We start from the raw sequence: 23,852 nt of genomic DNA on the forward strand, positions 1-23,852 counted from the left end.
GATGGTGCAGTGTCCCGTCTGCTGCTGACGCTCAGTATCCTTCAGTCGGACCCAAAGTGACCATGAAGGACACAGGGGAGTCCAAGGACCACCAACTAACCGTGAGTTCAAACCTCAGACTGTGCTCTTAACGTTGCTTCTGGTTCCTGGACTTTGTGAAGCTTGATTTGTTTGTAATTTTGATCATTTCGGTTGGATGAGTTGACTCGAACAAGCTGCTGTTAGTGAAGAAACTATGACCACAGAAAAAGAAACAAACCCAGAAATCTTCTGCTTTTTGTCGCACAGTGGCCACTTTATCAGGTGGACTAATGCAATCCAATACAACTGCCTACCTGTAGTCAACATCTATGGTTCTTATCATAATCAGTTTTGTTGACAGACCCGTGTGAATTCACTTATGTGCTTATTATTATAGTCACAGGTGGATGTAGTGTTGCACTGGACTATATATTATATTGACAGGTGTCTTTCCCATTCACATACATGAGTAAGGTAGAATATTACACACACCTCTGCCTATAATTCAGTCCAGTGCAGCACCATCACCCACTATGACCTCAGTGTTAACATATAATTTCATTAACATTGTTTAAAAAAAAAAAAAAAACATTACAGGCATCAAAAAAAGTAGAATTTATAGCAGAAAAGCTGCAGTGTGTCTCATTACATTGCACAAGATTACCTAATGTAACATGATGTGTTTTTTCTATTCGTATTTAAATGATTGTGTGTCTTTTTATAATTCCTCACAGCATGCGTCCTGTTTAGCCCCACACTATCTGCACTGTGTTCTGCAGCCCATATCTGAATAATTGAAGCTGCTGTTTCAGCTGCCTGGCCTCTGTCCTGTCCAGCATGTACTAATACACTTTCTACAGGGTGCTGACAGGGAGAGAACCTTATTATTCCCCCTTTATGCTTTAGTGGAGCTAAGGTGGAGCAGTATTACTGTTGCAATTATATTCATCATCATCATTATTATTCTTACACCCTATTAAGACCCAGACAGATGATTAAACATGCTGCAACGGTGCATCACAGTTGCTCTGACTAATATAGATTTTAATTATTTGTTTTCGTCCTATTTTATGCCCATGAAAAGCTGAACTTTCTCTCTGATCTCTGAATGTTTTCATGGAAAGAAATCATGAAGCGAGAGAAAAGTATATCAACTGTGTACGAGTGTTTTAGTGTAATAATGCAATGTTCATTCTTCATCGGGGGAAGACTAATTTAACGTCAAACTGTTCCGAGTGCTGCTGATTGTGGGAAAACGTCATGATTGTAATTTTTGATTATTATTTTTTTCACTTAAGCAGAGGAAATTGACAGGCTGTGATTAAGTGATTAAGAGTTGGACGTGAAATTAGTTTAGTTAGTCAGTCCATTCATGCATCTGTTTCCATACTTGTTTTTATATAACCAGCATTCCAGTTGGTCTGCCAGTCAAACACATTTCTACTTATATTTACATTTATAGATTATTTTAAGTTTCCAATTTACCTCACCTGCATATGTTTGGGCTCAGGGGATAGAAATTAGAATGGAAAACATGAAAAATATGCAAAATTCACTCAAGGTTTGGTTGAGTGAGTGCTCTTTATTATCTGAATGAGGGAAAAATCTCACAGACATTGCGCCTCCATGAATTTGTAAAGACTAGAGCGCTCTTGTGCTGTCATTGTCGTACTTATTCGTCAAGACCAAGTTTAATTTATTTTCCAACCTATAATTTCAGTAAATTGAAAATCTCTGTGTCGATTAAATTCAAGGACGATTAAATTCACTCTTTGTGCAACAGGTTGCCTTGAGGATCCGACCCCTCAGCGAGGCCGAGCAGGAGGAGGCGGCTACCATCATGGCCCATAGACTGGATGACCAGGTGAGATGGCCGTCCATTGTTCTACGGCTGTGTGTGTGTGTGTGTGTGTGTGTGTGTGTGTGTGTGAGTAACCTGTTTACCTCTGTGCACATACAGTATGCATGCACGTGAGTGAGTGATGGGGTCAGTGTGTGTGCTTGTGTGGGAGAGGGCTGTTGTCTCTGTTTCAGAACCCTCTTCCTGCCTGTCATGAGGCTGCACAGATAAGGTATCTGCTGGGACCTCAGTAAAGCCAGCAGCGTCTGTAAATGAATGCGGGATGACTCAGACCTGTGGCAAAGAGAGTGACCTTTCTAACGACTGATAGAAATAAAAAGCTTTGCCATAGCGAACGCCTGGGGTTTAACCGGACATCAAAAACTGCAGCGCTATGTAACATTTCTAATATAAAACAGTCGTGCTGATGGTGGTTCAGTCTCTTAATGTGACTGTCTGACTTGAATGATAAAGCGTTACTGCTAGGGCAGCAGGTGGTAATTATTTCTGTTATGGATTGATTTTACAATTATGTTGTAATTTTCACTCAGTTAATTGTTTTGAAGAGTATTCCACTGATGGAGCAGTCCTATAACATCGTCAGAACAAACCTGGTGCAGCAGAACCAGATATCGTCCTTTTATTCCATGCTTGCTTCTTCCTTGTCAAAACCTGTCGCCTACATTGCCCGCGACTAATGTAGCCTCAAGCGAAGATGAGGAGCAGACTACAGAGGCCTGGTTAACCCCTCTTTAAGCACACCAGCCGTTTCACTCATACTATCAAGCTATAGGATTTGTTGACATTTCTCAGAGCAAAGTTTAATCTGGGAACATATTTCAGATCCGATATTTCTGAAAAATTCTTGTAGATCAGTATTGAAAATTGTTGACATTCTTTCAAGTCATGAATGCTGCCATGTGCACCAACCAAAGACACATTATAGAAGAGGAAGACATTGCTGTCGCTACCTTTAACTGCTTTAACTGCTATGTTAAGTAATATTTTATTCAAGAAATTGCAAAAATTCACTGGTTCCAGTGTTTTATTAGTGATGGGTAGTGGTACTAGGTTTTTTGCTTTTTGCTCATATTTGCTATGATCTACATATTAATCAGCAGATTAACTGATAGTCAAAATAATCTAACAAAGTTGCAGTTGTGATTTTTATGATACACACACATTTGGACATACTGTATATTTCAGGAATTTAATATGTTAACAGTTGAAAATAGATAATGTTAATATTATGCCAAGCTCTGTTCACTTTATTTACTTGTATCTTTCTCCCCTGTGCACTATGAGATGGCTGTCTGATTTTCTTGCCAAGTAAACTGCTTCAAATGGAGCCATTATGCTAATTGTATTTTCCATTAGAGTAAACCATGACAGGAATGATGGCCACAGATATGCATAACCGCAGAGAGCCAGTCGCACACATATAGCATAAATTACATTACATAGATTTTGGATTTATGTGTCCTTGCAATAACAAAAATGAAAGACTGCTATCACACACAGTGGTGTTTTCCCTTCAGGGCATCCTGCCTTTAGAGCACGACCACTGTGCGCAGCATGTAATGATGTTGTTACCATGCAACCTCTCATATAAGAAGGACATACAGTATGAACAAGCTCCATGAGGGCCATGTTTACCAGCAGTCGTCACTTTTCAACCTGTCCCTTGTGGAGACCATTTAACAGTACCACCGGTGAGTGTGTGATGATGATGAAGGTAGTGCAAATGATAATGAGCATCCTGACTGGGAACTTGCTGAGGGCATAATGGTGGTGGGCAGCTTTTCTTGATTAATTAAGACCAAGCCAGACCGTAACAACATAGCAACAGCTGACATAGTGACTCAGACGTGTCTTGGTGTAACAGTCACCAGTGCTGGAGGGAAAAATTATATTCATTCAAGGATGTAAGTAGTAGTGTTTGTTCATACTGCTGAAGGATTTTTACTAGAGAGCACTTCTAGAAACAGATAATCCACAGCACTAACACCTGACTTGATCGTCTGTTTTCTCAGAAGTCTTAGGAACATCATCAGCACTTTTGTCTGCCATGACATCATTAAACTAGGCTTGGGCACAGGGGATTACAGCGTAGCAGTAGGCACGTAGATATGATGCTGACACAGCCACCATAACAAAGCTTTGAGCTCTACCGAACCTCAGCATGTTATTGTGTGTCCCCCTTTTCAACTTTACCTGCAGTATGATGATTTAATTCCTGAAAAACACAGTTCAGACTGTATTATGTCTGTGTGGAGGAATACAAACTGACAGATATGCTGTATTGTCTCTGTGGGGTTACATCAGGTTCGCTCAGGTACGTTCACGGCGAAGGATTAGCAGGGTTTACAATCCACGCTTGTTATTCAGATAGTGGGATTGTGGGAATCTGCTGTTTACCCATGTCTTGTGAAGGACTTAGTGTACAAGGGCTGCCCTGACATGAATGGAGGGGATGTAGTGAGGTAGGCCACAACAACACTGGGATGTTGTGAGATTATAGAGCTGGGGGTGGCTGAGTGTGTTTACCTGTGACTGTCCCTCCTACCCTTGACATCAAATAAGTCACACACAAATAACAACTGCGATCCCTTCTACACGCTGCCCCTCCACAAACACATGAGACCGTGTTCTGACTGCTTTGCCTGGAGATGTCCATATGGCCAAGTGGTAGTGCTCAGACAGATTAGCAGGGTGCTAGTGGCTGACTTGGCTGACTAGGTGGGAGTACCCAGATCTGGCTCTCCTGACAGAAAGCAGACAACTGGAAGCTGACTAAGCCCACGGAGATGAGCTCATTGGATGGGCTTTAGCTCAGGTTAAGCCCCCTGCCACCTGCTCTCTTTCTCTCTCTCTCAAGCTTTTCTCTTCCCCCACTGACAGCCTCAGGGCATCCACTCGCTGCCTGTCATGGACCACCTGTTGCCTGTTACGCTCGATGGGCTTTCCCTGTCCTTGAGTGAGCAGTACACAGATCAAGGGTGGAGTGAGGTGGATTTATGAATGAGATATTAAATGGCTCAGGTTGAAATATTTTTCTCAGTCAAGGTCATAATATTAAAAGGTTTTACCAGAACAGAAAAGTGGCTTGGCTTTTATCCCGACTTGTAAACAAGATACAGGTAGGCTTTGCAATTTCAAAATATTTGCAAAGCATGATTCTAGTGGAGTTTATCTTGGAAACCGATGTCAGAGTAAACTTAATTTCAAAATGGGGCTGAACGATAAAAACACATTATGATTATGGTGACAGATGTAGTGATTACGATATCAATGATGATATCCAGGGTGCCCCCCCTCTCGCCCCACAGTCAGCTGGGATTGGCTCCAGCCCCCCCACGACCCTTAAGGATAAGTGATATAGACAATGGATGGATGGATGGTCATTTTTAAATTTCATTTTCAGCGAAAAAAAATCTAAAAAAAGAAGATGATTTTGTTTTTTTACTGGAGATGGTGCCAAACAAGCATGTTCCCTTTCATCTAGAGAATATCATTTGTAGGCCAGGACATCTTTGTAGCACAATATTACCTTGATAATGGTATGTTGTGTAACATTTACCTTTTGCAAAAAAATTACTGTTCCTGCGATTTGGATATTGCACTTGGCCATACTGCAATTTCAATAATATTCCTATTAGTCGTTAAGCTCTATTTCAAAAGAAGGACAGTTGTGGCAGTGAGTCAACAAGACCTTCATTTGGGCAGCAGACAACATGTTCTGGCCGGCTTCATAATGTTTAGGGAAATTACAAAACCGGCCCAACTGGCGTTGCCTGGGAAACTATGGACAGTGAAAAGACACCTTAAAATGTTACGACACAAAAGATGACACACAGATACTGTTTTGAAATCAAAAAAGTCATACTTGAATTGTATAATGTTCAGAGAATTAGTACAGTGTCACATGGGGTCTGTCAGTTAAAACTAAGAAGAAATGTTAGTTGTTTGTATTTACGTCCTCAGCTGACCTGAGCCCAAACCAAGAGTAGCTTTAGTAGTACAGTAAAAGGCCTAGAGGTGATGTCACTCCTCCTTAAGAGGCTATCAGGAAAGCTGTGTTTATCCCCCAAGGGATAAAGATGGTCGCTGAACCTCGTGAATGAGACACCTGAGACCATTTTATCTCACTACCGATTTCACTCTACTTACAAAAGACTGGCCTTGGAGGCTACGCATACACGTGGTATCAATTTAGAGCATACATTAGGTAGGATAATAGATCCAGGTTAGCTATACTCTACAGAGTACACGCAATTAATTAATTAATTCATTAATGTCCTTTTAGCTTTAACACATCTAAAATACATACATTCCAGGTTCATTCTTTCAGGTTTGCATCTAGTCTGTGTGCATGTAGACGTGAATATTAGCCAGTTAGCAGAAATGTGTGTTTACACCCTGTGGGATTTGTCTTACTTAGCCCTTAGGCTTGACAAGCATGTCTTCGGCAGGGCTTGCCTGTCAGCACACAGTGGGGAATGCTTTATGGTGAGGCTTTGTCTCCATGGAGACACCTAGACAAGGTCAGGGCCATTGTTTGTTTTTGTTTTTGTATTCCTGCTCCTCAGTAGTACAGTCTTCCATATGGGAGAATCAGGAAAAAAGCCTGGAAAGGGGGCCCCTTTTTGGCTGTTTTTTTTTTTTTTTTCATGTCAGCAAACGTTCTTTGATGGAACATTTGTTCGTCTCAATTTTTGGCAGACTTGCCTATGACATTTAGGGTGGACTGTAAGTGTAGGAGCAATAAATATATCACACGAGGTGTTCATGGTGGCATTTTAGGATCATCTTTTCAGAGGGAGGATTCTGTTGTATGCAGATAATGGAGGACTTAAAAGCCCTTCTTCATATCAGCAAGAGGAGCAAAGACTTAAAAAAAGACTGTATTTATTCATGTGTTTACTTGAAAAAACCTCTGAGCGCGGTGGTTTGTTCTGATCCCTGAGGGAGACTGTGTCAGCCAGCGAACAAACAGAAATGTACCGTTTTGCCTCCCAGTTCCTTTGTAAAGGTCAAGTCCTTTAAAACAATAAGCAGCATTCAGCCTGGTCCAAGAACAAGTCTACTTGATCACAATATACCATGAATTGGCACATTTTCTGCCTTGGTGGAGTACAAAGCACCTCACCTCAAGTGCTCAGTGTAGAGTTTCCGCCACCTTAGAACAGGTCGGTCAGTGAAAGGAGATTCAAATAGTGTTCGCCTTAGAGGCTGCAATGTAGTTAGCCTGATTCAGCTAAAAACACAGCTCCTCCTAGAAAAACTACTGTGAATGAGACGGGTTGTACTCCCAACAAAATGTAATTTGTGATGTTCACAAATGGGAGCTGGCCTGGGAGTGAGTTACATACCTTAAAAAATCTCACAATTTGTGTAAGAATTCGCTGACTAAACTGTTGTCTCAATGCTCCCCCACCCTTGGCTGATGGAAACGTTCTCTCCAACACCATCACCCGTCACCATAATAGACCAGCTAAAAAGCTGGGGGAAAACATGATAAAGGGCACACTTTGTCCATGCAGAGTCTTTTTTACGAGGCAGAGTGTTTGAATAGCCTCACTCTCTGGACAAGAGAGGGACAGGATCTACAAATAACCATGTCCTTTTTAGCTGTGAAGTTTTAACCTCCACACACACACACACACACACACACACACACACACACACACAGCCAGGTAAGAGACCCGAACCTGAAATGGCAACAGTGTCACAGCAGAGATATATAATGAGTGTAAATGAGCTAGAAGCACAGAGGAGTTTATTTTAGGTCACACACTGAAGGTGGTTCTACCTTTTTGCAAAGCTGGGTTAATATGTCAACACAAATAGACTGTCTGACCTCAGAAAGTGGATAATCTTCGCTTTCCTCCTTTTGCCTGACAACACTTGTCCTTCTCAGCTTCCCAGCGACACTCTCTCTGATTCCCCTCATCCCTGCCCTTCCCTTGAGTCTAGAGGACTGTTGTGTTTGGGTCAGTGCATGTCTGTGTCAGTTGCATGCGATCCCTTTCAATGCCTTCCCTGCTCTCCCACTCCTAATTGTGATGAGAGGGCAGGGCGTGGCAGCTCACTACAAGGGGCCTCTGAAGGAGACTAGATGCTAGAGTGGCCCTGCTCTTTGTTCTTCTGAACAGCTTGTAGTACTCAAGAAAGCACACTTATTGCCCCTGACTTAAGCCTCAAAGGGTAGAGCAAGGCCTTTGCAGTAAGGACCAGGAGATACTCGGGCATCGCAATGGGTTCATGATTATTTGAATTAAAAAAAACAGCATTATACAATCCAGCTGTTATATGTCCTCAGGTGTCCTCTGAGTCATTCTTCAGTCCACAGAGAGGTGATGGCAAGGAAGAAACTACCCAAAGGGATTTTACTGAAACTTCATCAACTCATTATATCACAGGTTATACAAGCATAACATCTTTTTCAATTTAGGAGAAAAGTTTTGGTAAGAGCTTTTTATTTGATGATGTGTATGTGCAGTTGTCTGTGTATGTGTGTGCTGTGTTCTGTGTAACAGAATCAGGAGTACGATGTTCCCCTTCTTGCTCCGCGGCCACCTAATACCTCTTACACAAGCAGGAAGTGCAGGCCAGCCGCAGGGCCATCATTGTGCCGTCTTTATTGGGCTCCTGGCCAGGATGACTGGAGGGATTGGTCCATTGTAAAATAGCTAATAGGTCACACGTTGATTCTCAACAGCAAGGCATCCTCTCAAAATCTCCTGAAGACACTAACAAATCTAACTGAATGAGAGCTAAAGAAATAACATTTTAATGAGAACACAAAATGTGAAACAAGATGAGGTGAGTAGGAGAAGCAATAGGCTGACAAAAAGAGGTTGAAGGAAAATCAGGCACTGAGGACAGCAGATTTGCAGATAGCGTTTACAAAGAAAACATCTCCCATATGTCTTGGGTTTTAGTTGAACAAGAGGGAATGAGTCTCCAAGGGCGTTTGCCGTGTGATACTCCATGTTGTTTGTCTGGTAAGTGTCATCCGTGAGACTGCCTTTCCCTCAAAAGCTGGAGACGATGGAAATGTTTACGCATGGTACCTATGTAGGGAGTAGTGTTACCTAACCCTGCCTTATCCACAACGGTGGCAGATCACGAAAAGCTGAGTCATTTTTGGAAATCTGGTATGAGTCATTTTTGGAACAACAATCTCATCAACAATCTTTGTTTTGCATCCAGAAATATTATATATGACAAAAAAAACAGGGGGAGTTAAAAAGAGTGGGAGACGAGGCAAAGATAACACTCGAGGTGTGCCCATGACAGGTGCCTGCTGCTGTCCTTAAAACAACGGCAAATTTAGTTGCCGTGGTTTGGCCGACTCATCTGGTCTGCTCTTCAACAGTCAGACAGAGTCATAAGTGTAGTTATACTTTTAGAATCCGTGAGAGTTTCCAGAGGTTGTCATTTTGTCTGATTTCCATTACAAATAAATGTCCATAAACCCACTTAGAAATCATGGTTAAAAAAACCTGCCAGAGAGTCATGAAGTTTATTTCAGTATCAAATGAATCCACTTGTCTCTACATTTGTGGGTACATTGAAAACAGGACCTGCTAATGGCTAATTTGGGGTACTTTTAATCGTATCAATGAGCCAAAATGTAAACAAATACTGCCTAAAAAATATGGGGCTCAAGTTGTAGTCCACAGCATAGCTCAATGAATGTGTAACAATACTGTGGCAGAGGAAAACTGAGCGGCTTTGTGTGCCTACTTTTCATCCACAATTTTGTTTTCTGTATTTTTTCTGAACTTGACAGTCTGCGTGTGGGGCTGCTAGCATTCATGGCTATTTTTCGGTCTTTTTTCTCTTTACTCTGCGTAAGATCTTTCTTCTTCTTCTTCTTCTTCAAAAAAGAGTGCGTTGTATTTTGAAACCCATCGGAGAGGCTACTTAGAAACTCTAATGGCTTCTTTTGTGTTTCACACAGATGACATCTCCCACTCTGTCATGTCTATTGAAAGCAAAATGGACTAAAATGGCTGAAAATAACACGCTGTTGATCACCATTTTTCTATTATTTATTTCATCACGTGTGACCATGTGCGTGAAGTTAACTTGACACTGTACTAAATGGATCCTTACTCACCTTGCTGCTGTCTCCTTTTTTCTGCCTATAATCTATTATACTTTACAGAGGAGAGCTGCGTAAATATAATACAGTAAATCATAGCAGTGATGTTGATGTATGAACATTACAATGGAAAATGAACAACAAAACATTAGATGCTGAGTTGATACTTTTCTAAAAGTACGAGAACTTGTTCTCTGTTACAGAAATGTTGATCTGATATACAAATTAATCTCTACCAAATTTCTGATATACATTTTTATTGGTGGAGTTAAATAGGAGTTTAAATGGTTTAATCTTTTCCTGAATTCTTTGGTCGAAAACAAGCCAGCACATATGCAGCTGTGAAAATCTAGCTGGCCCTTTAGTCCTGAACTCCTGAATTGAGATTATTCTTCATCAGCCTTGTGTGCGGTTGTTTGCTGTCGTACTCATCAGGGAAGTCAAGTAAGACGAAGCTAGACGCAGTCATTGTTTTGATACTGTAGCTTCAAGTTAAAAGGTCTAATTTAGGGGTCTTTTTTGTTGAAATGCAAAATTAAAAAAAATCTCTCACCATTTTCATTCTCCTAGCAACAGTGTTCAAACTAGGACTTTGGAGGCAGCTGTTGTCTTGGTCCACACTGCTGAGCCTTCATACTTGCTGTTGTCTCCAGCATCACAGGGTGTTTATCAGTTATTGTTTTCACTTCATAGTGACACTTCACACTTTGAGTGACTAGAAGAAGATGAATAATTTTCCTTTCCTTTCCTTTTCTTTGCAGCGGGCAGATAGAAATATTTTGAACACGGACACTTAGACGCTGAGTTTGAGTGAGCTTGAGTTTTCTTCTCTTTAGGTTTCCACTTGACTTGGTTTTAATCCTGTGTTTTCGTCTTTGACCTCATTCTTTTTATGCCAAAAGCACAGTTGGACAGCTTCCTCTTTACTCTTAAGTTGTTCCTCTGGCACTCAACCTATGACTAGATGTCGACCCATAAAGGCCACAGGGCTGTAACGTGATTCTAGCGTCTGGGTAATTGGCGATTATCCTAGTTTGTATGTTTTGGTCGACCTCCGGCCTCAAGTCTACCTCCGACCTTCAGCAGCCAGCAGCCAGTGCCAGTCTCTGGCATCCAACCACTGAGTTTTCCTGCCAGTTGGCATACCTTTGGATGTTTGTTATTTGTGATGGCACCGAGAGGATAAGTTAAAGCTTTGCTGTAAACCACCTAATTACCTCCATTAAAGAGGTTGTGCTATGAAATATATGGAATCAGATTTGTTTCAAGCAAAACTTATTGAAAGTCAGTCAAAATAAATGGATTTGAGAGAGAAAAAAATGAACTCAAGCAAAAAATTATAACTCTTGTCTCTTGAAAACAAATAACTCTCTAAAATTGCTCTCGCCCTCTCTCTCTTTTGGTTACGCTTCTGGCTTTTTCGTTTGCGCTGCCAGATTCTTTTTTTGAGTTTTGACACAAACCTGTCGCGTGGGCGGGTTCTTTCAAGGGCGCGTTCCTATTGGCTGTTGAGTTTTTGAGCGACACGGCTGTGACCCGGAGGTTGTTCCCCTGTTTGCTTGAATTGACTCCTGGGGATCTATAAAGTTTTTTAAAAAACTACATACAGTGATTAGTACTTACTTTAATCTTGAAGCAGTTGCTTGTATGCCCCCCTATACTTCCTCTTCATGCATGCCTTGCATGGCGAATGAAAGATTCTTTCTCCCGCTTGGTGATTAGAAAAAGTTCAAAAAACTTTATAGATCCCCAGGAGTCAATTCAAGCAAACAGGGGAACAACCTCCGGGTCACAGCCGTGTCGCTCAAAAACTCAACAGTCAATAGGAACGCGCCCTTGAAAGAGCCCGCCCACACGATAGGTTTGTGTCAAAAGTTATTTGTTTTCAAGAGACATTTTGTATTTTGAAGGTTATAATTTTTTGCTTGAGTTCATTTTTTTCTCTCTCAAATCCATTTATTTTGATTGACTTTTAATAAGTTTTGCTTGAAACTTTTGAAACAAATCTGATTCTATAGAAATACAGCAACAGTTCTGCTATGAAGTTGTGAGTTATGAAATTTGAGTTATAAATGTTCTATTTTGCACTCATTTGATATAAGAACATCTGGCATATGGCTATATATATCTTTTATTATTTTATATTGAGGGTGACAATAATGGCAATAATAGAGCACCCTGCACCCTCTACATCTTCACACCTAATTGAGGTCTGTGGGTTCAATGAAATGCTTTCATGAAAGACAAATTGCTGTATTGTTCCTCATATCCTTTGTAACCATCTGTGCCTGTGATACCCAATAACACATCTGTATTACAAGCCCTCAGAACCAAAATGGTGAGGCTAATGTGTCTAAGAGAAAAAATAGGCAACTTGCAGAAAAAAGAAAGCAATGTGATTTCTCTTATGCAATTCTTGACCCTGCAAGATCTCTTGTGGCGGTGCGTAAGAGGCTGGTAATCCTATTGCAAGGACCAGCGCCCGCCACAACCCTGTGCCTGCAGGTGCACATGTGAGCGCCTCAGTCGGAATTACAGCGACGCTTGTCTGACTGTACAGGGCATTCGTTTGCCACAGCCAGACGTCTTACGTAACTTCAAATGAAGAGCAGACCTTGCTATCAAGCACCGTGTATCAGGTACACCTCCAATCACCGAGAGCCCCTGAAACGGGATATACAGTAGCATTGTTAGGGTACAGAGAGGGCAGCTCTGAGGTTTTCTATCAGATAACCAACCGCAATTGTGCCCGTTGGATTTTCCAAAGCTTCAGTTGCGTTTCTGAAAGAACAGCTTGAAAGGTTGCCCCGTTAAGGTCACCGCTTAGACCTGACTGACTTTTTGTGATCTTGATCCTTTGTTGTGTGCTGTATTTTTGATGCAGCACACAGATGTCATTGTTAAAAGACTCGGTGGTTATGTCATTATGCAACCTCAAGATAAGGGAAGGGAAATGGTGGAAAGCATGCAGAATGAGCGCAGCTGTCCACACACACATGTACACACACGAACTTATGACATATTTTGATGGATGCTGTGAGACTGATCATTACATTATATTACATGTAGTGGTTTTCGGCTATGTGCTATAAGCATATTGATGGCTCATTGCAAATAATTTGGTAGGCAGTTTTGTCTACAGTTGAGCTTCGATTGCTAACTTTTGAGATTTTGTCATTCATAAGACGTATTATTTGCTTTTTAATCATTATTTTTGTACATGCTTGTTCTAACGCATTGTTTCAAGAATATTCAATAATACATGCTAACATTAATATGGTTATTTGCCGTTCATCTTTGTTACACATGGGACTGATAGTAATGTCAGTAGTTTTACAGGTCTTTAATGATAAATCAAAGTAATGGACAAATTAAACCTTTGATCTGATGATCAGTCAAAATTAGTCCAAAGAACAGACAGATCACTTGTATTTCTAAAAACGGCTGTCAGTGAACTCTGGTGGAAAGTTCAGCCAGTTTCCCAAGAATCTTCTAAAGGACTGATAATACTGACATACGGCATATACATCCCACTCTGCTGTCGCTAATCAGATGCATTTTCATGCAGATGTAGATCCATATTTTCTAGTATTAAAGTAATACAGCCTCACGGGAGCCTTGATGATGATCTCCTGTTGCACATAAATTCACAAAGCAGTTGGAACTGAATTGAAAACAGGCTTCCATGGTAACAGCAATGTCACATGGATTTGAGGGTTAAATGAGAATGGTGTCTCTGGGGAAAAACGAGATGCACAGATAGACATGAATGGACATTCATTTATACGACACACTAATGCATCACCCTCAGATAAAAGCTCCTTTCTTAATCTCTAAAATGCATGCACGGGCAGACCTATGAGCTTTATAAAAAAGGATGTATCCTCATGACCTTTGACACCAGAGCAACAAAGACAGGACACAAATGTAAACAATAAAATGTGACAGCAGTGTGTATATGGTGGTTTGACGTGCTATGGTCCTATCGCTCTAATTCAGACCCTGTCTGTATATTTTTGTCTAAAAAGGACATTGCCCTCTTCATCTGCTGTCTCTTCTTGTTGTCTGATCTTTCAGAATCTCCTTTCTCCTCTCTTATTAGGTTTTCTTAACGTAATGAGGTTTTATTCATAGCTGTTCCATTTATCTTTATGCTGGCAATGGAAACCTGTTTGTGATGGATTATTTTTAGTGTCAATAATCTGTTGATGATTTTCTCGATTAAAGGATTAGATTTAAAATCTCAAAAAAAAAAAAAATCCAAACATGTCGATCAGTTTTTCCCAAAGCCCAAGATGACGTCCTCAAATGTCTTGGTTTGTCCATAATCCATAATCCATAGATATTCAATATACTGTCACAGAGGAGTAAAGAAACCAAAAGTACTCACATTATAAACTGGAATCAGAGCATTTTGATTTTTTTTCTTTAAAAAAAATTACCCACACCAATTAATCGATTACCAAAATATTTTATTAATTTAATAGCTGACTACTAATAGATTAATCGTTGCAGCCCTAGTTTGTGATGATTATAGAGAGTGAATGCTTTCATGGTTAACGACAGGAAAACACTTAATTTAGCTTCTAATCAAACTTTTTTTGTGTCATTACAGTATGAGAGGTTGTCGGTGAACTTCAGGCCTTTTGTACAATTGAGATTTCCAGTTGCTCCTCTGTCATTTTATTAGTGATCGGAACCATCATTTAGGTGTAATGAAACCAGTGCCTATAAAAGCGGTTGATTTCTACATGACTGCTGACTTTTGTTGGCTGTCTTGGCAGCATTGCCACTTGGCATGCAATAGTGGAGCGGGTCAGGGAGAACCAAACCAGGCAGGCTGGCTTGTGAAACAGTACCACATCCAGGCTTTGAATTATGGATCTGTGGTGGGAGCAAGCAGTGCTACAATCAGTAAGATGGCCAACCAAGTCAACCCTGCTGCATTAACGACCAGAACAGCAGGTCCTGTTGATTAGAAAACCCATCAGCCATGAAGGGCGGTGGGCAAGGGTGCTCCATCGCACCCTGCTGCTTTTTGTGGCATTTAGATAACTCCATCACGCTAATTGGTTTCATGTCGTTGCATAAGCAAGCTGTTGTTTTGACTTTGGCTGATCCTTGTGAGGATATAAATATTTTAGGAGCCTCTTTTTTTCATACCCACAGTGTGTAAATTCACGCTCTAACCATTTGTTTTGTCAGCCCCCGGGGTCAAGTTAAATTGAGTCAGGCACTGCATCCAAATGAGAAGTGGCTGTAGCGTGCAGTGTCCATTGTGAAAGGACAACATGATTAAAACTGCTAAAAATGACACCACATTTACAGAGGCTGTCGACCAGGAAATTGCCTTCCTTTTCACCCCATGCACTTCTTGGGTCCGTTAGGCTTCTGGCCCGCTTGTGTCACACATTGACATCTCCTTTAGCGGGGACCATGAATAAGTCAGTGGTGAATGAAAAAGGGGTGATTGGTCCCAGTAGAAAGAGCAACAAGCCTCAATTTAAACCACAGTGGAAAATCTGACCTTGACATCGCTCTTCGTATAATATGTTATTGAACTGGACCACAGTTGAGAGATTCCTTTGTCTACTAAGAGTCTGACCTTTCCCGGTCTTTGAAAGATCATGGTTAGCAAGCTGGTTACTTTTACCTGATAGAAGTGCAGATATAGGGGCTAAAGGTCAGACATAATCATCCACCATCATGGGCATTTGAAAGTCAAACTAAGGGCTTTTACTTACACTGTTTCTGTCCTCGATCTGATGTTGTTTCAACTGTCAAATGATTATTGGTAAAAAAAAAAAAAACTGTCTTCCTGGGAGCATAGGAAAAAAGACAAATGGCTAATAAATATGCTCTTATGCCTGAGTCTTCATATAAAAGTCATAGCCAATGTCCCAGCAATTAATTATCATTGTCATAGTTACAGCTTGGCCCTACTTTGTTCATTAACAGCAACACCAAATCCAGCCAGACATTTCTATTAATCTTATCAGGTTCTATGTGTTTGCTGCATTGTGCCACTTGTGTTTGTAGAGTGGTTGCTGTGCAGCTGTCCACTGACTCACAGCCCAGTTTTAAGCTTGTTGAGTTCATGATTTAGGTACAGCAAATGAGAGAGATGACATGACCAGCTTTTCTAAGGCTGATTCTGATGATTCAGACTGCTCTATAAATCCTGCTTGAATCTGAATCTGCTGGGTGTGTGATATGTTTGGTCAATCCATGTGGAAATAAGTCATAGACTTTATCCAGGTATAGAAATGACTTGGCATGTGTGTTGATGTACCCTCTGTTGGTTGCAGTATATGACAGGCTTTGCAATAGCATGATCTGGTTGTTTTCTGGAACAGTTTTGGTCTGTAAAATGTCAGTAAATTGTAAAAAATGTCACATCCCAAAGATATTTAATTTACTATCATAAAGTATCATAAGAAAACCAGAAAATATTCACAATTCAGGAGCTGGAACCAGTGAATTGCCATTTTTGTTGCTCAAACAATTAAATTAAAGAATTAGAAGTCAATGAAGATGTCTTATTTTGTCTGAACAGTCCAAAATCCAAACACAATCAATTAACTATAACACAAGACAAAGAAAAGCAGTAAATTCTCACATTTGAGAACCTTGAACCACCTTCTTTTTAGCATCTGTGCTTTAATAATGTCTGAAACGATTGATTATTAAATTGATTATTAAAAGAGTTGTTGTTGCATCTCTGTTAAGAACCTTTGGACCCTGGTTGATAAAATGATTTGTCTGAACTCTAAAGGTGTTAAAATTCTGGTCTCGACATTGTTTTACCATCAAACTTTGCCATTGTGTAAGAAATACAACAGACTGTACCTCCTGTGATGCATACAGCCAAGCACACTGTGTGGGAGTGCGCTGGCCTCAGCTCCTGTGGTCAGTCATGCCTCTCACCACCCTGCTTGCACAGACTTGCTTGTTGCACAGACATGAAATGCTGCTTTCTCAGGTGCTATATGTGTACATGTTTCCATGCAACTGTGTGAGAAGAGAGTGGATGTGCGGGAGATTTAAAGGTTTCCATGAGACTGCCATGTTTCCAAGTGTTCTTTCACCTACTCTGTATGCTTAGACATCAGCTACAATTGACCTGCACTTCACCCCAGACTCTTTGTTCCTCAAAAGCCTCTAAATAGAACTCAGAGGACAGTCTGCTGTGAAGGGCATTCATTTTGGCAGTCTGAACTCAGGGAGGTTACCTTTAGTCCATTATTGGCACCAAAACCCTGAGGCACATGCTCAGACATCCAGTCTTATGTTGCCACACAGTGTACTGACATTAGAGCCAGCATCTTACAGTCTTATCAGAAGACTTTAAGAAAATTAGTGGTATAGAATCTGCTCAAGCAGCAGCTGCTGTGTGTGCACGTTCATGGGTGGAGCTGTGGAAGGTACTGTAACTCAAGAAACACAGATGACAGATGGGACAAGAGGTGTTATCAACACCCTTGGCCTTTAATGATTTTCCCAAGTGCATACACACGAACAAAACCATGCATGGATGCACACACTATTTGATACCTACTATCCATGCAATTACATAAGAGCATTGTTGCATGCTCATCAGCTTTCTCAAGGAACACAATTATGCACGCACACCATGCATATAGTAGCAGGCAATGTTCACACTAAGCTGGCTAAATTTTCTCTCTGGTTTAGCTGTGTGGAGAAATAGTGACATTTTAGTGTGGATGAGGATGCTGAATCTTTTCTGAAACTATAATTCATGCTCTGAACACAGGTGGGTGTAAAAGTAATAAGAATCCGTTGGCTGAGCTGGTGCCTCCAGCTCTGCTATGCAGGTGATCAGTATTTATGTTTATGTTGACAGGCGACTTTATGAACAGAAAATACTGTCTATACCATCTATTTTCCTTGATTAACAGGTACTGTGCTGCATGGGTGATAATCACATTGCTACTTTTTACTGATGCAGTGCAACAACAAAAGAATAAACAGAACAATTGTTTCTTCTGCTATACTGAAACACAAGTGGGAGGCAGTGGAAGAGAGGTTTTCTGTTAAGACCCGCTACTGCTTATCAGATGATGGTTGTAATTTACAGTTTTGGTGTTTTCCAACAATATATTCAGACTATCTACAGTTTAGTCGATTGCTAATGCCCCTGCTGATTATAAGAAGCTGTATTTATTGTGTGCAGTCTGCTGTGGTAATCCACTACTAACATCCTGCGTTTGTGTTTTACATTTTGAACTAAGATCTAATATAATAACATTAGTCTTATAGCCTAAGCTCTTTCACTCCACAGTATCTTCTGTATCTGTATCATCACACATCAAATAGTAACATGCTGTTACTCAAGGCTGTCAGGTTTCTCCTGCCATCCCTTCCACCCTAATGTGGACATGTTAGTGTGAACAGTTGTAGTGCTGCTTGTCCTGTTCTCATGCAACTCAAAAGACACATCTGCTCATCACTCGGCCTCTTTGCTGTTATTTGACCAACTAATTCACCTGACTATTCTCATATTGGCTCTGAAGGTCATCAGATTGGCCACGACTAAGTGGCTTAAGTGCCTCTGACCTTAAGTGCTTTTGATACTAAGAGAAGTACTCTCTCGTTCACAGTATCTTTCCTGTGAAATGTGATAAGAACTCATACGTCATTGGAGCTGAGCAGCAAAGAAAAGTTAGAGGAGAAGCAGGAAGAAGAAGTTGGGGAGAAACAGGTGGGGAGAGGAAGGATCGGAAAGAGAGTAGCATCGGCTGTTGCACATGCTACACGTGTTCTCCATGTGTCCTGAGTTCAGTGGCACCTTATCCTCAACCATGTGCACACCAAAGAAAATATCGAATTCGTTTAGAAAAAAAAACAGCAAGGAAAGAAATAACTTGAGTCCAGTAAGGGAGTAAAATCGATGGGGAAACAAGTAGTGGCATTAGATTCATTTCTCCCACCTCTCCATTTTCCTCTCTCTCCCTGTCTTTCCTCTTGAATTTCAATTGAGAGGCTTCAAAGTGAGCAGCTCAGTGGATGAGGGGGTCATCAAACAAGCCGTGTGCTTCAGCGTTACAAGCCTTAGAGGACTCTCCAGGCCCACTGCTGAACTGGGCTGATCAGTTGAAAAAGCGGGCAAGCACTCAGCAGCCCCGTGGCCGTATCTGAAATAAACTCAAGAGTTCTTTCCATCATCTCTTCTTTATCTTCTCTTTATTATCGGGACTTTTCTACCAGTTGCAGGAGACTCAAAGCCACATCTCTGAGAGGAATCGTTTTGTTTTTGCTGCAGACAAAACATCAAGCAAATGACACCCACTTAGATTCAGTGATTTGTCAACAGCATTATGATATTTCTCTCCTTTGTCATGCTATGTAATTTCTTTTCAAGATTTGTCCATGAAATGTTCTTTTGCAGAGCTGTGATTTACTGATGATTGTGGGTTAGACATAAGCTTTGTCAAACAATACAAATGGAACAGTGAGACACCTCAAACTCCCTGTATTCATGTACCACGTGATTCTAGCGCTCAGGCTGTCACATGCACAAAAACACATTTTTAGCTATCACAACCTACTGTTGGTCTTCTCCAGATGCTGTCCTTGACATATGGGTTGGTGGTTGGGTCATTATGTTCCATAAGCAGGGTTCAGTGTATGGCAGATGGCTTGAGCGGATTCCCATTTGCATACATGCATACATACAAGCTATGAAGTGTCCCTGATCTGAACAGGGGCCGTTTTAGTCTCGTCATACTTAGGAGCAGCTTCCATTGACATTTCCATTTTTTTAATGACATTGCTTACCGGAGCGGAAAAGAAATATACATAAAAGAAAAAATACAGAAAAGTAAAGTAGTGCACCCAAGTTTAATTGATAGTTTGGGTTTATATTTTAACTTTTTTAGTCCCTGAAAGAATTGTGAAAATGGGAAAAATACGACATTGTTTTTTTCCACTCTGTTTTTATCTGAATAGTAGATCTGAGATTCCCAGTATCTCCACTAAGATGAGAAAAATGGAAAGTATTAATTGATGAAATGATAGTTTGGCCCATATTTCAATTTTAGGAGAAAAATAAAGACTCAAACACAAAAACAAATTTGTGTGATGCTGATGTGTCATAATTACCAATTAACTTCCATCTTTAAATTTTCCTCATGTACACCATGTGCAGATTGTTTCAACAGAAACAGACATCTGCAGCAGACAGAGAGCCATCTGCATTATGTGTTAGCTAGTCCTGACAGCAGATGCTCCAGCTGTGTGGTGCGCCTTTGTTCCTGCTTTTTTATTTCCCATTTGTGGCCATTTGTTAACAGATAATGTAAACAAACAGTAAGTGATAATAGTAGCTCCCAGTGAAACTACAATTTTCTGATCTTTGATTCGTTGAGACAGTAATTTTGTCTGTCAGTAATGTTCTGACATTTACTTTTTCAAGCCGGATCTTAACTCTCTGAATTGAGGGCACATTTGCTCATTAGCTTAACCTTCCACTGTGAGAAGAGCCATATATTCAAGCTAGCTGGCTGCTTAGACATCACTGTGGTCTTTACGACGCAAATTTTTTTCATTCTCTCCTTTATCTTTCCTTTCTTTGCCTTCCTCTTCATCATTAGATGGTGGTTCTGATGGATCCCATGGAGGACCCGGACGACATCCTGCGTGCCAACCGCTCCAGGGAGAAGACCTACATGTTTGACGTGGCGTTCGACTTCTCAGCCAGTCAGGTTTGTCAAAAGTAAAATAAAACGATAACATGATTAAATCTAAACAAATGTGGCACAGCATGCATGTGCACTTTTAAGTCTTTTTTCTTCTTCCTGTGCAGGAGGAAGTGTACCGAGCTACGACCAAAGGGCTGATTGAGGGCCTCATTTCAGGCTATAATGCCACCGTGTTTGCCTACGGACCCACAGGTTTGTATGTGTGTGGGTCTGAGTGTGTATGACTGTGTTGCAGGGAACCCACAAAATTAACCAAGCACTCAGTCTGACTGGAGGTGTATCATCCACCAGTTACATGTTTTAGCTTTCTGGTGCATAATGTCTCATCTGCCTCTCTCTGAGTCAGCTAGCCGGCACGCTCTCAAGAAAAGGGTGACACAACTTATTTGCATCTGTTTTGGTATTTAAATTTAGCACTGGTCTGATTAGAAAATGAATGATGCTTTACTTCCAGTGTTTCCAGTGGTTAGGGACAGATTGCACCATTTCTCCATCACATTACTTGTTTGTCTCGCTGACTTCTTGAGCCTTCTGTCTGTCCATCTGTCTCAGAGATTCACAGCTCTTTGTCTCCTCTCGTGGGGAAGTAAACAAGAAGGGTTTTAGCATGTTTGTGTGTGTCTGTGTGTTTATGTGTTTGTTTGCAACTACAGCAACTGTGTGGTCAGGCCTTCAAAGACAAATTAAGACAGCACATCCTGAAAGTTTGAAAAAAGTAGAAAGAGGGATGACCCTTTAAAACAAAGTCAGCCACACCGGCCAAAGATATTTATATTCTTCAATTTTCTTTTCTGTTTACAGGTTGTGGGAAGACATACACCATGTTGGGGACTGACAAGGAGCCAGGCATCTACGTTCGAACACTGAACGACTTGTTCCGTGCCATTGAGGAGACCAGTGACGACATGCTGTATAGCGTCTCCATGTCCTATCTGGAGGTCAGAAATTCATTTTCCAGACATTTATTCACATCACGTGCTCCGAAAAACATCTAATTAATGCAGCAGTGGCGATACATCTCCTAAATACCCTGAAGTGGGACTCAAATTGTTTGAGACTTGATTGCGTACTCAGAGTTCAAATATTTATTCTGATCTCTTCATGTTTGAATTGTGTTCATCTATCTCTGTCTCTGTCAACGTCACAATTAGAGCGTCTTCTTTCACCATCATCTGTTCACACTGATAAGATCTGAGGTTGTTAGCTAATGCCAATTGCAGGCAGATACTACTGGTGTCCTTTTACTTTTCCCTGGCATTCGTTTCACATCTAAAATGAGCTGAGCTGGCATCCTCATCCACAGCCCTGTGAAGAAGAGCAGTGTGCGGAACATGTTAATTCCACACTGGTATATGTGTGTTTTTGTATCCTGTGTGTTTTTTTTCTTTTATCTTGCCTTGATGCCTTTTATGTCCTATGTAAATCACTTAGAATTGCTTTTTCAATTGTTGGTGAGAGGTGCTGAACAAATACACCTGTCTTGCCTCCCTTTGCCTTGCTACAGCAGTTAAGACTTACTCCTGCTACCTCAAAAGCCATCTTTCAAAAAATACTCTTTTGAAAACAGCAGTCAAACACTGCGTGATTGTCAGCCACTCCATCATTAAAGCATTGGCTGTAGTTTTTGTGGTTTGTCCCTAACTGACCCATGTAGATGCCCATTCATTCACTCAGGCCAGCTTGGTGTGTAATGGCCTTTAGATGGAGTTGTTCTTTAGCAATAATAGAGACTTATCGAAGACATTGTACGGAGACTGCAGTAATGATGTTACCACACCATCACTTCAAAATTAGTTTGAAGACCGAGCATGTTTGTCTCTCTTAAGTCTTATTATCTGTTACTTTGACACCACCATATCTTGGACAAGATTTACAAACTGTACTTGAGGTGACAGAGTGATTATCTCTACCTCTGTCACTGGATGATGAACCACAGATAAGGCGGCAGGCTGATGATGACGGTTTCTGTGTGCCTGCTGGCTGTTTTTCCAAACCTCATTACTGAGAAGCAGGTACAGCTCAGTGTTTAATAGCAAAGCCCTTAATAGTATTGGATACAGTGGAGTTTGTTCATTTAACTCTGACAGCAGTAACTGAGCCTCACTGTCGTGACTTAGTACTCTCATTTGGCTTCTTTTGACTTTGGTCAGTTTGACACTAATGTAGTCATGGGCAAAGATTTCTTAGCTTATATAGTGTTCATCGTTCTGAATAAAAATGTGTCCTTTCAAAAGTTATCTTTTTACACTTTTCACCCTGCAGGCACCAGCTACTTGGTTGTTGAAATACATAAAAAAATTATATTATGTGGGCCTTAGAAATTGACTGCCTCATTCAGGATCTTTTTTTATGACTTTAAGTGAACAATCTGTCCATTATAGCTTTGCTCCCAAAAGTTGTTCTGGAAAAGATGGTTGCATAAATATAAAGAAGAATCAGTCAGATTTGTTCAAAAATGTCTGGGGTGCCTGGAAAGGAAATGAGAGAAAAGTATAAAGAAACCAAAGGGACAAAGACAGAAAGAGAGAGGCAGATGATGAACATGACCTTGTATATAAAGGGAAATAAAGGATAAGAGCATTAAACCTTCAACTGAAAATGAAAATGGCACAATATAGGCAATTGTTAGGTGCAAATGTTGCCTGTTGGGAGGGTTCACGTCAGACACTGACATTACATTTTGTGTTCTTAGTGCCAAACACTATCATTATGTTCTGTGATTGACAATATTATTGAAGCTGAGCTCTTTAGTAGCACTGTGAGTGGGTGGAAGTGAAATTTTTCCAATTGAAATGCCAATCATGAAATCTGGATGTTCTCTGACCTATATTGAACTCTTCTGGATGACTCCAGACACAAGGCTGTTGGTGACGTGTGTGTTTGCTGTTTCCAGGGAGCAATCTGTTGCCACTGCTGCCTTGCCACAAAGAGGTTAAATGCCATTTTACAGCCGGGCTGAGCGATGTGCACACATCTGCTCCTTTTCATGTTGAAATCACACTCATTTCACACATGCAGTCTCTGAAACGCATGCAAAGAAACACATAGAGCAAATGCAAATAAATATACTTTGTGTAGATACTTTGTTCTTCACCACTCACGCACATGCATCAAGCCCGCCCCCCATTCTTTTATTCCTCCTCTGGTTTTGTTTGCC

General features: G+C 40.8%; 1 protein-coding gene across 1 annotated transcript in view; it reads left to right on the forward strand.

The window, feature by feature from the left end:
- The window catches only part of kif19 (kinesin family member 19), a 33,762-nt gene continuing 9,910 nt past the window's right edge, over positions 1 to 23,852 (forward strand). The window contains exons 1-5 of the mRNA XM_070852082.1: positions 1 to 101; positions 1,805 to 1,885; positions 20,588 to 20,698; positions 20,800 to 20,887; positions 21,497 to 21,633. Coding sequence (XP_070708183.1) covers positions 63 to 101; positions 1,805 to 1,885; positions 20,588 to 20,698; positions 20,800 to 20,887; positions 21,497 to 21,633 — 456 coding nt within the window. The 5' untranslated portion in view covers positions 1 to 62. The remainder of the gene's footprint in view (positions 102 to 1,804; positions 1,886 to 20,587; positions 20,699 to 20,799; positions 20,888 to 21,496; positions 21,634 to 23,852) is intronic.

The sequence above is a fragment of the Pempheris klunzingeri genome, chromosome 20, assembly GCF_042242105.1.
Source record: "Pempheris klunzingeri isolate RE-2024b chromosome 20, fPemKlu1.hap1, whole genome shotgun sequence".
Classification (NCBI taxonomy): Eukaryota; Metazoa; Chordata; class Actinopteri; order Acropomatiformes; family Pempheridae; genus Pempheris; species Pempheris klunzingeri.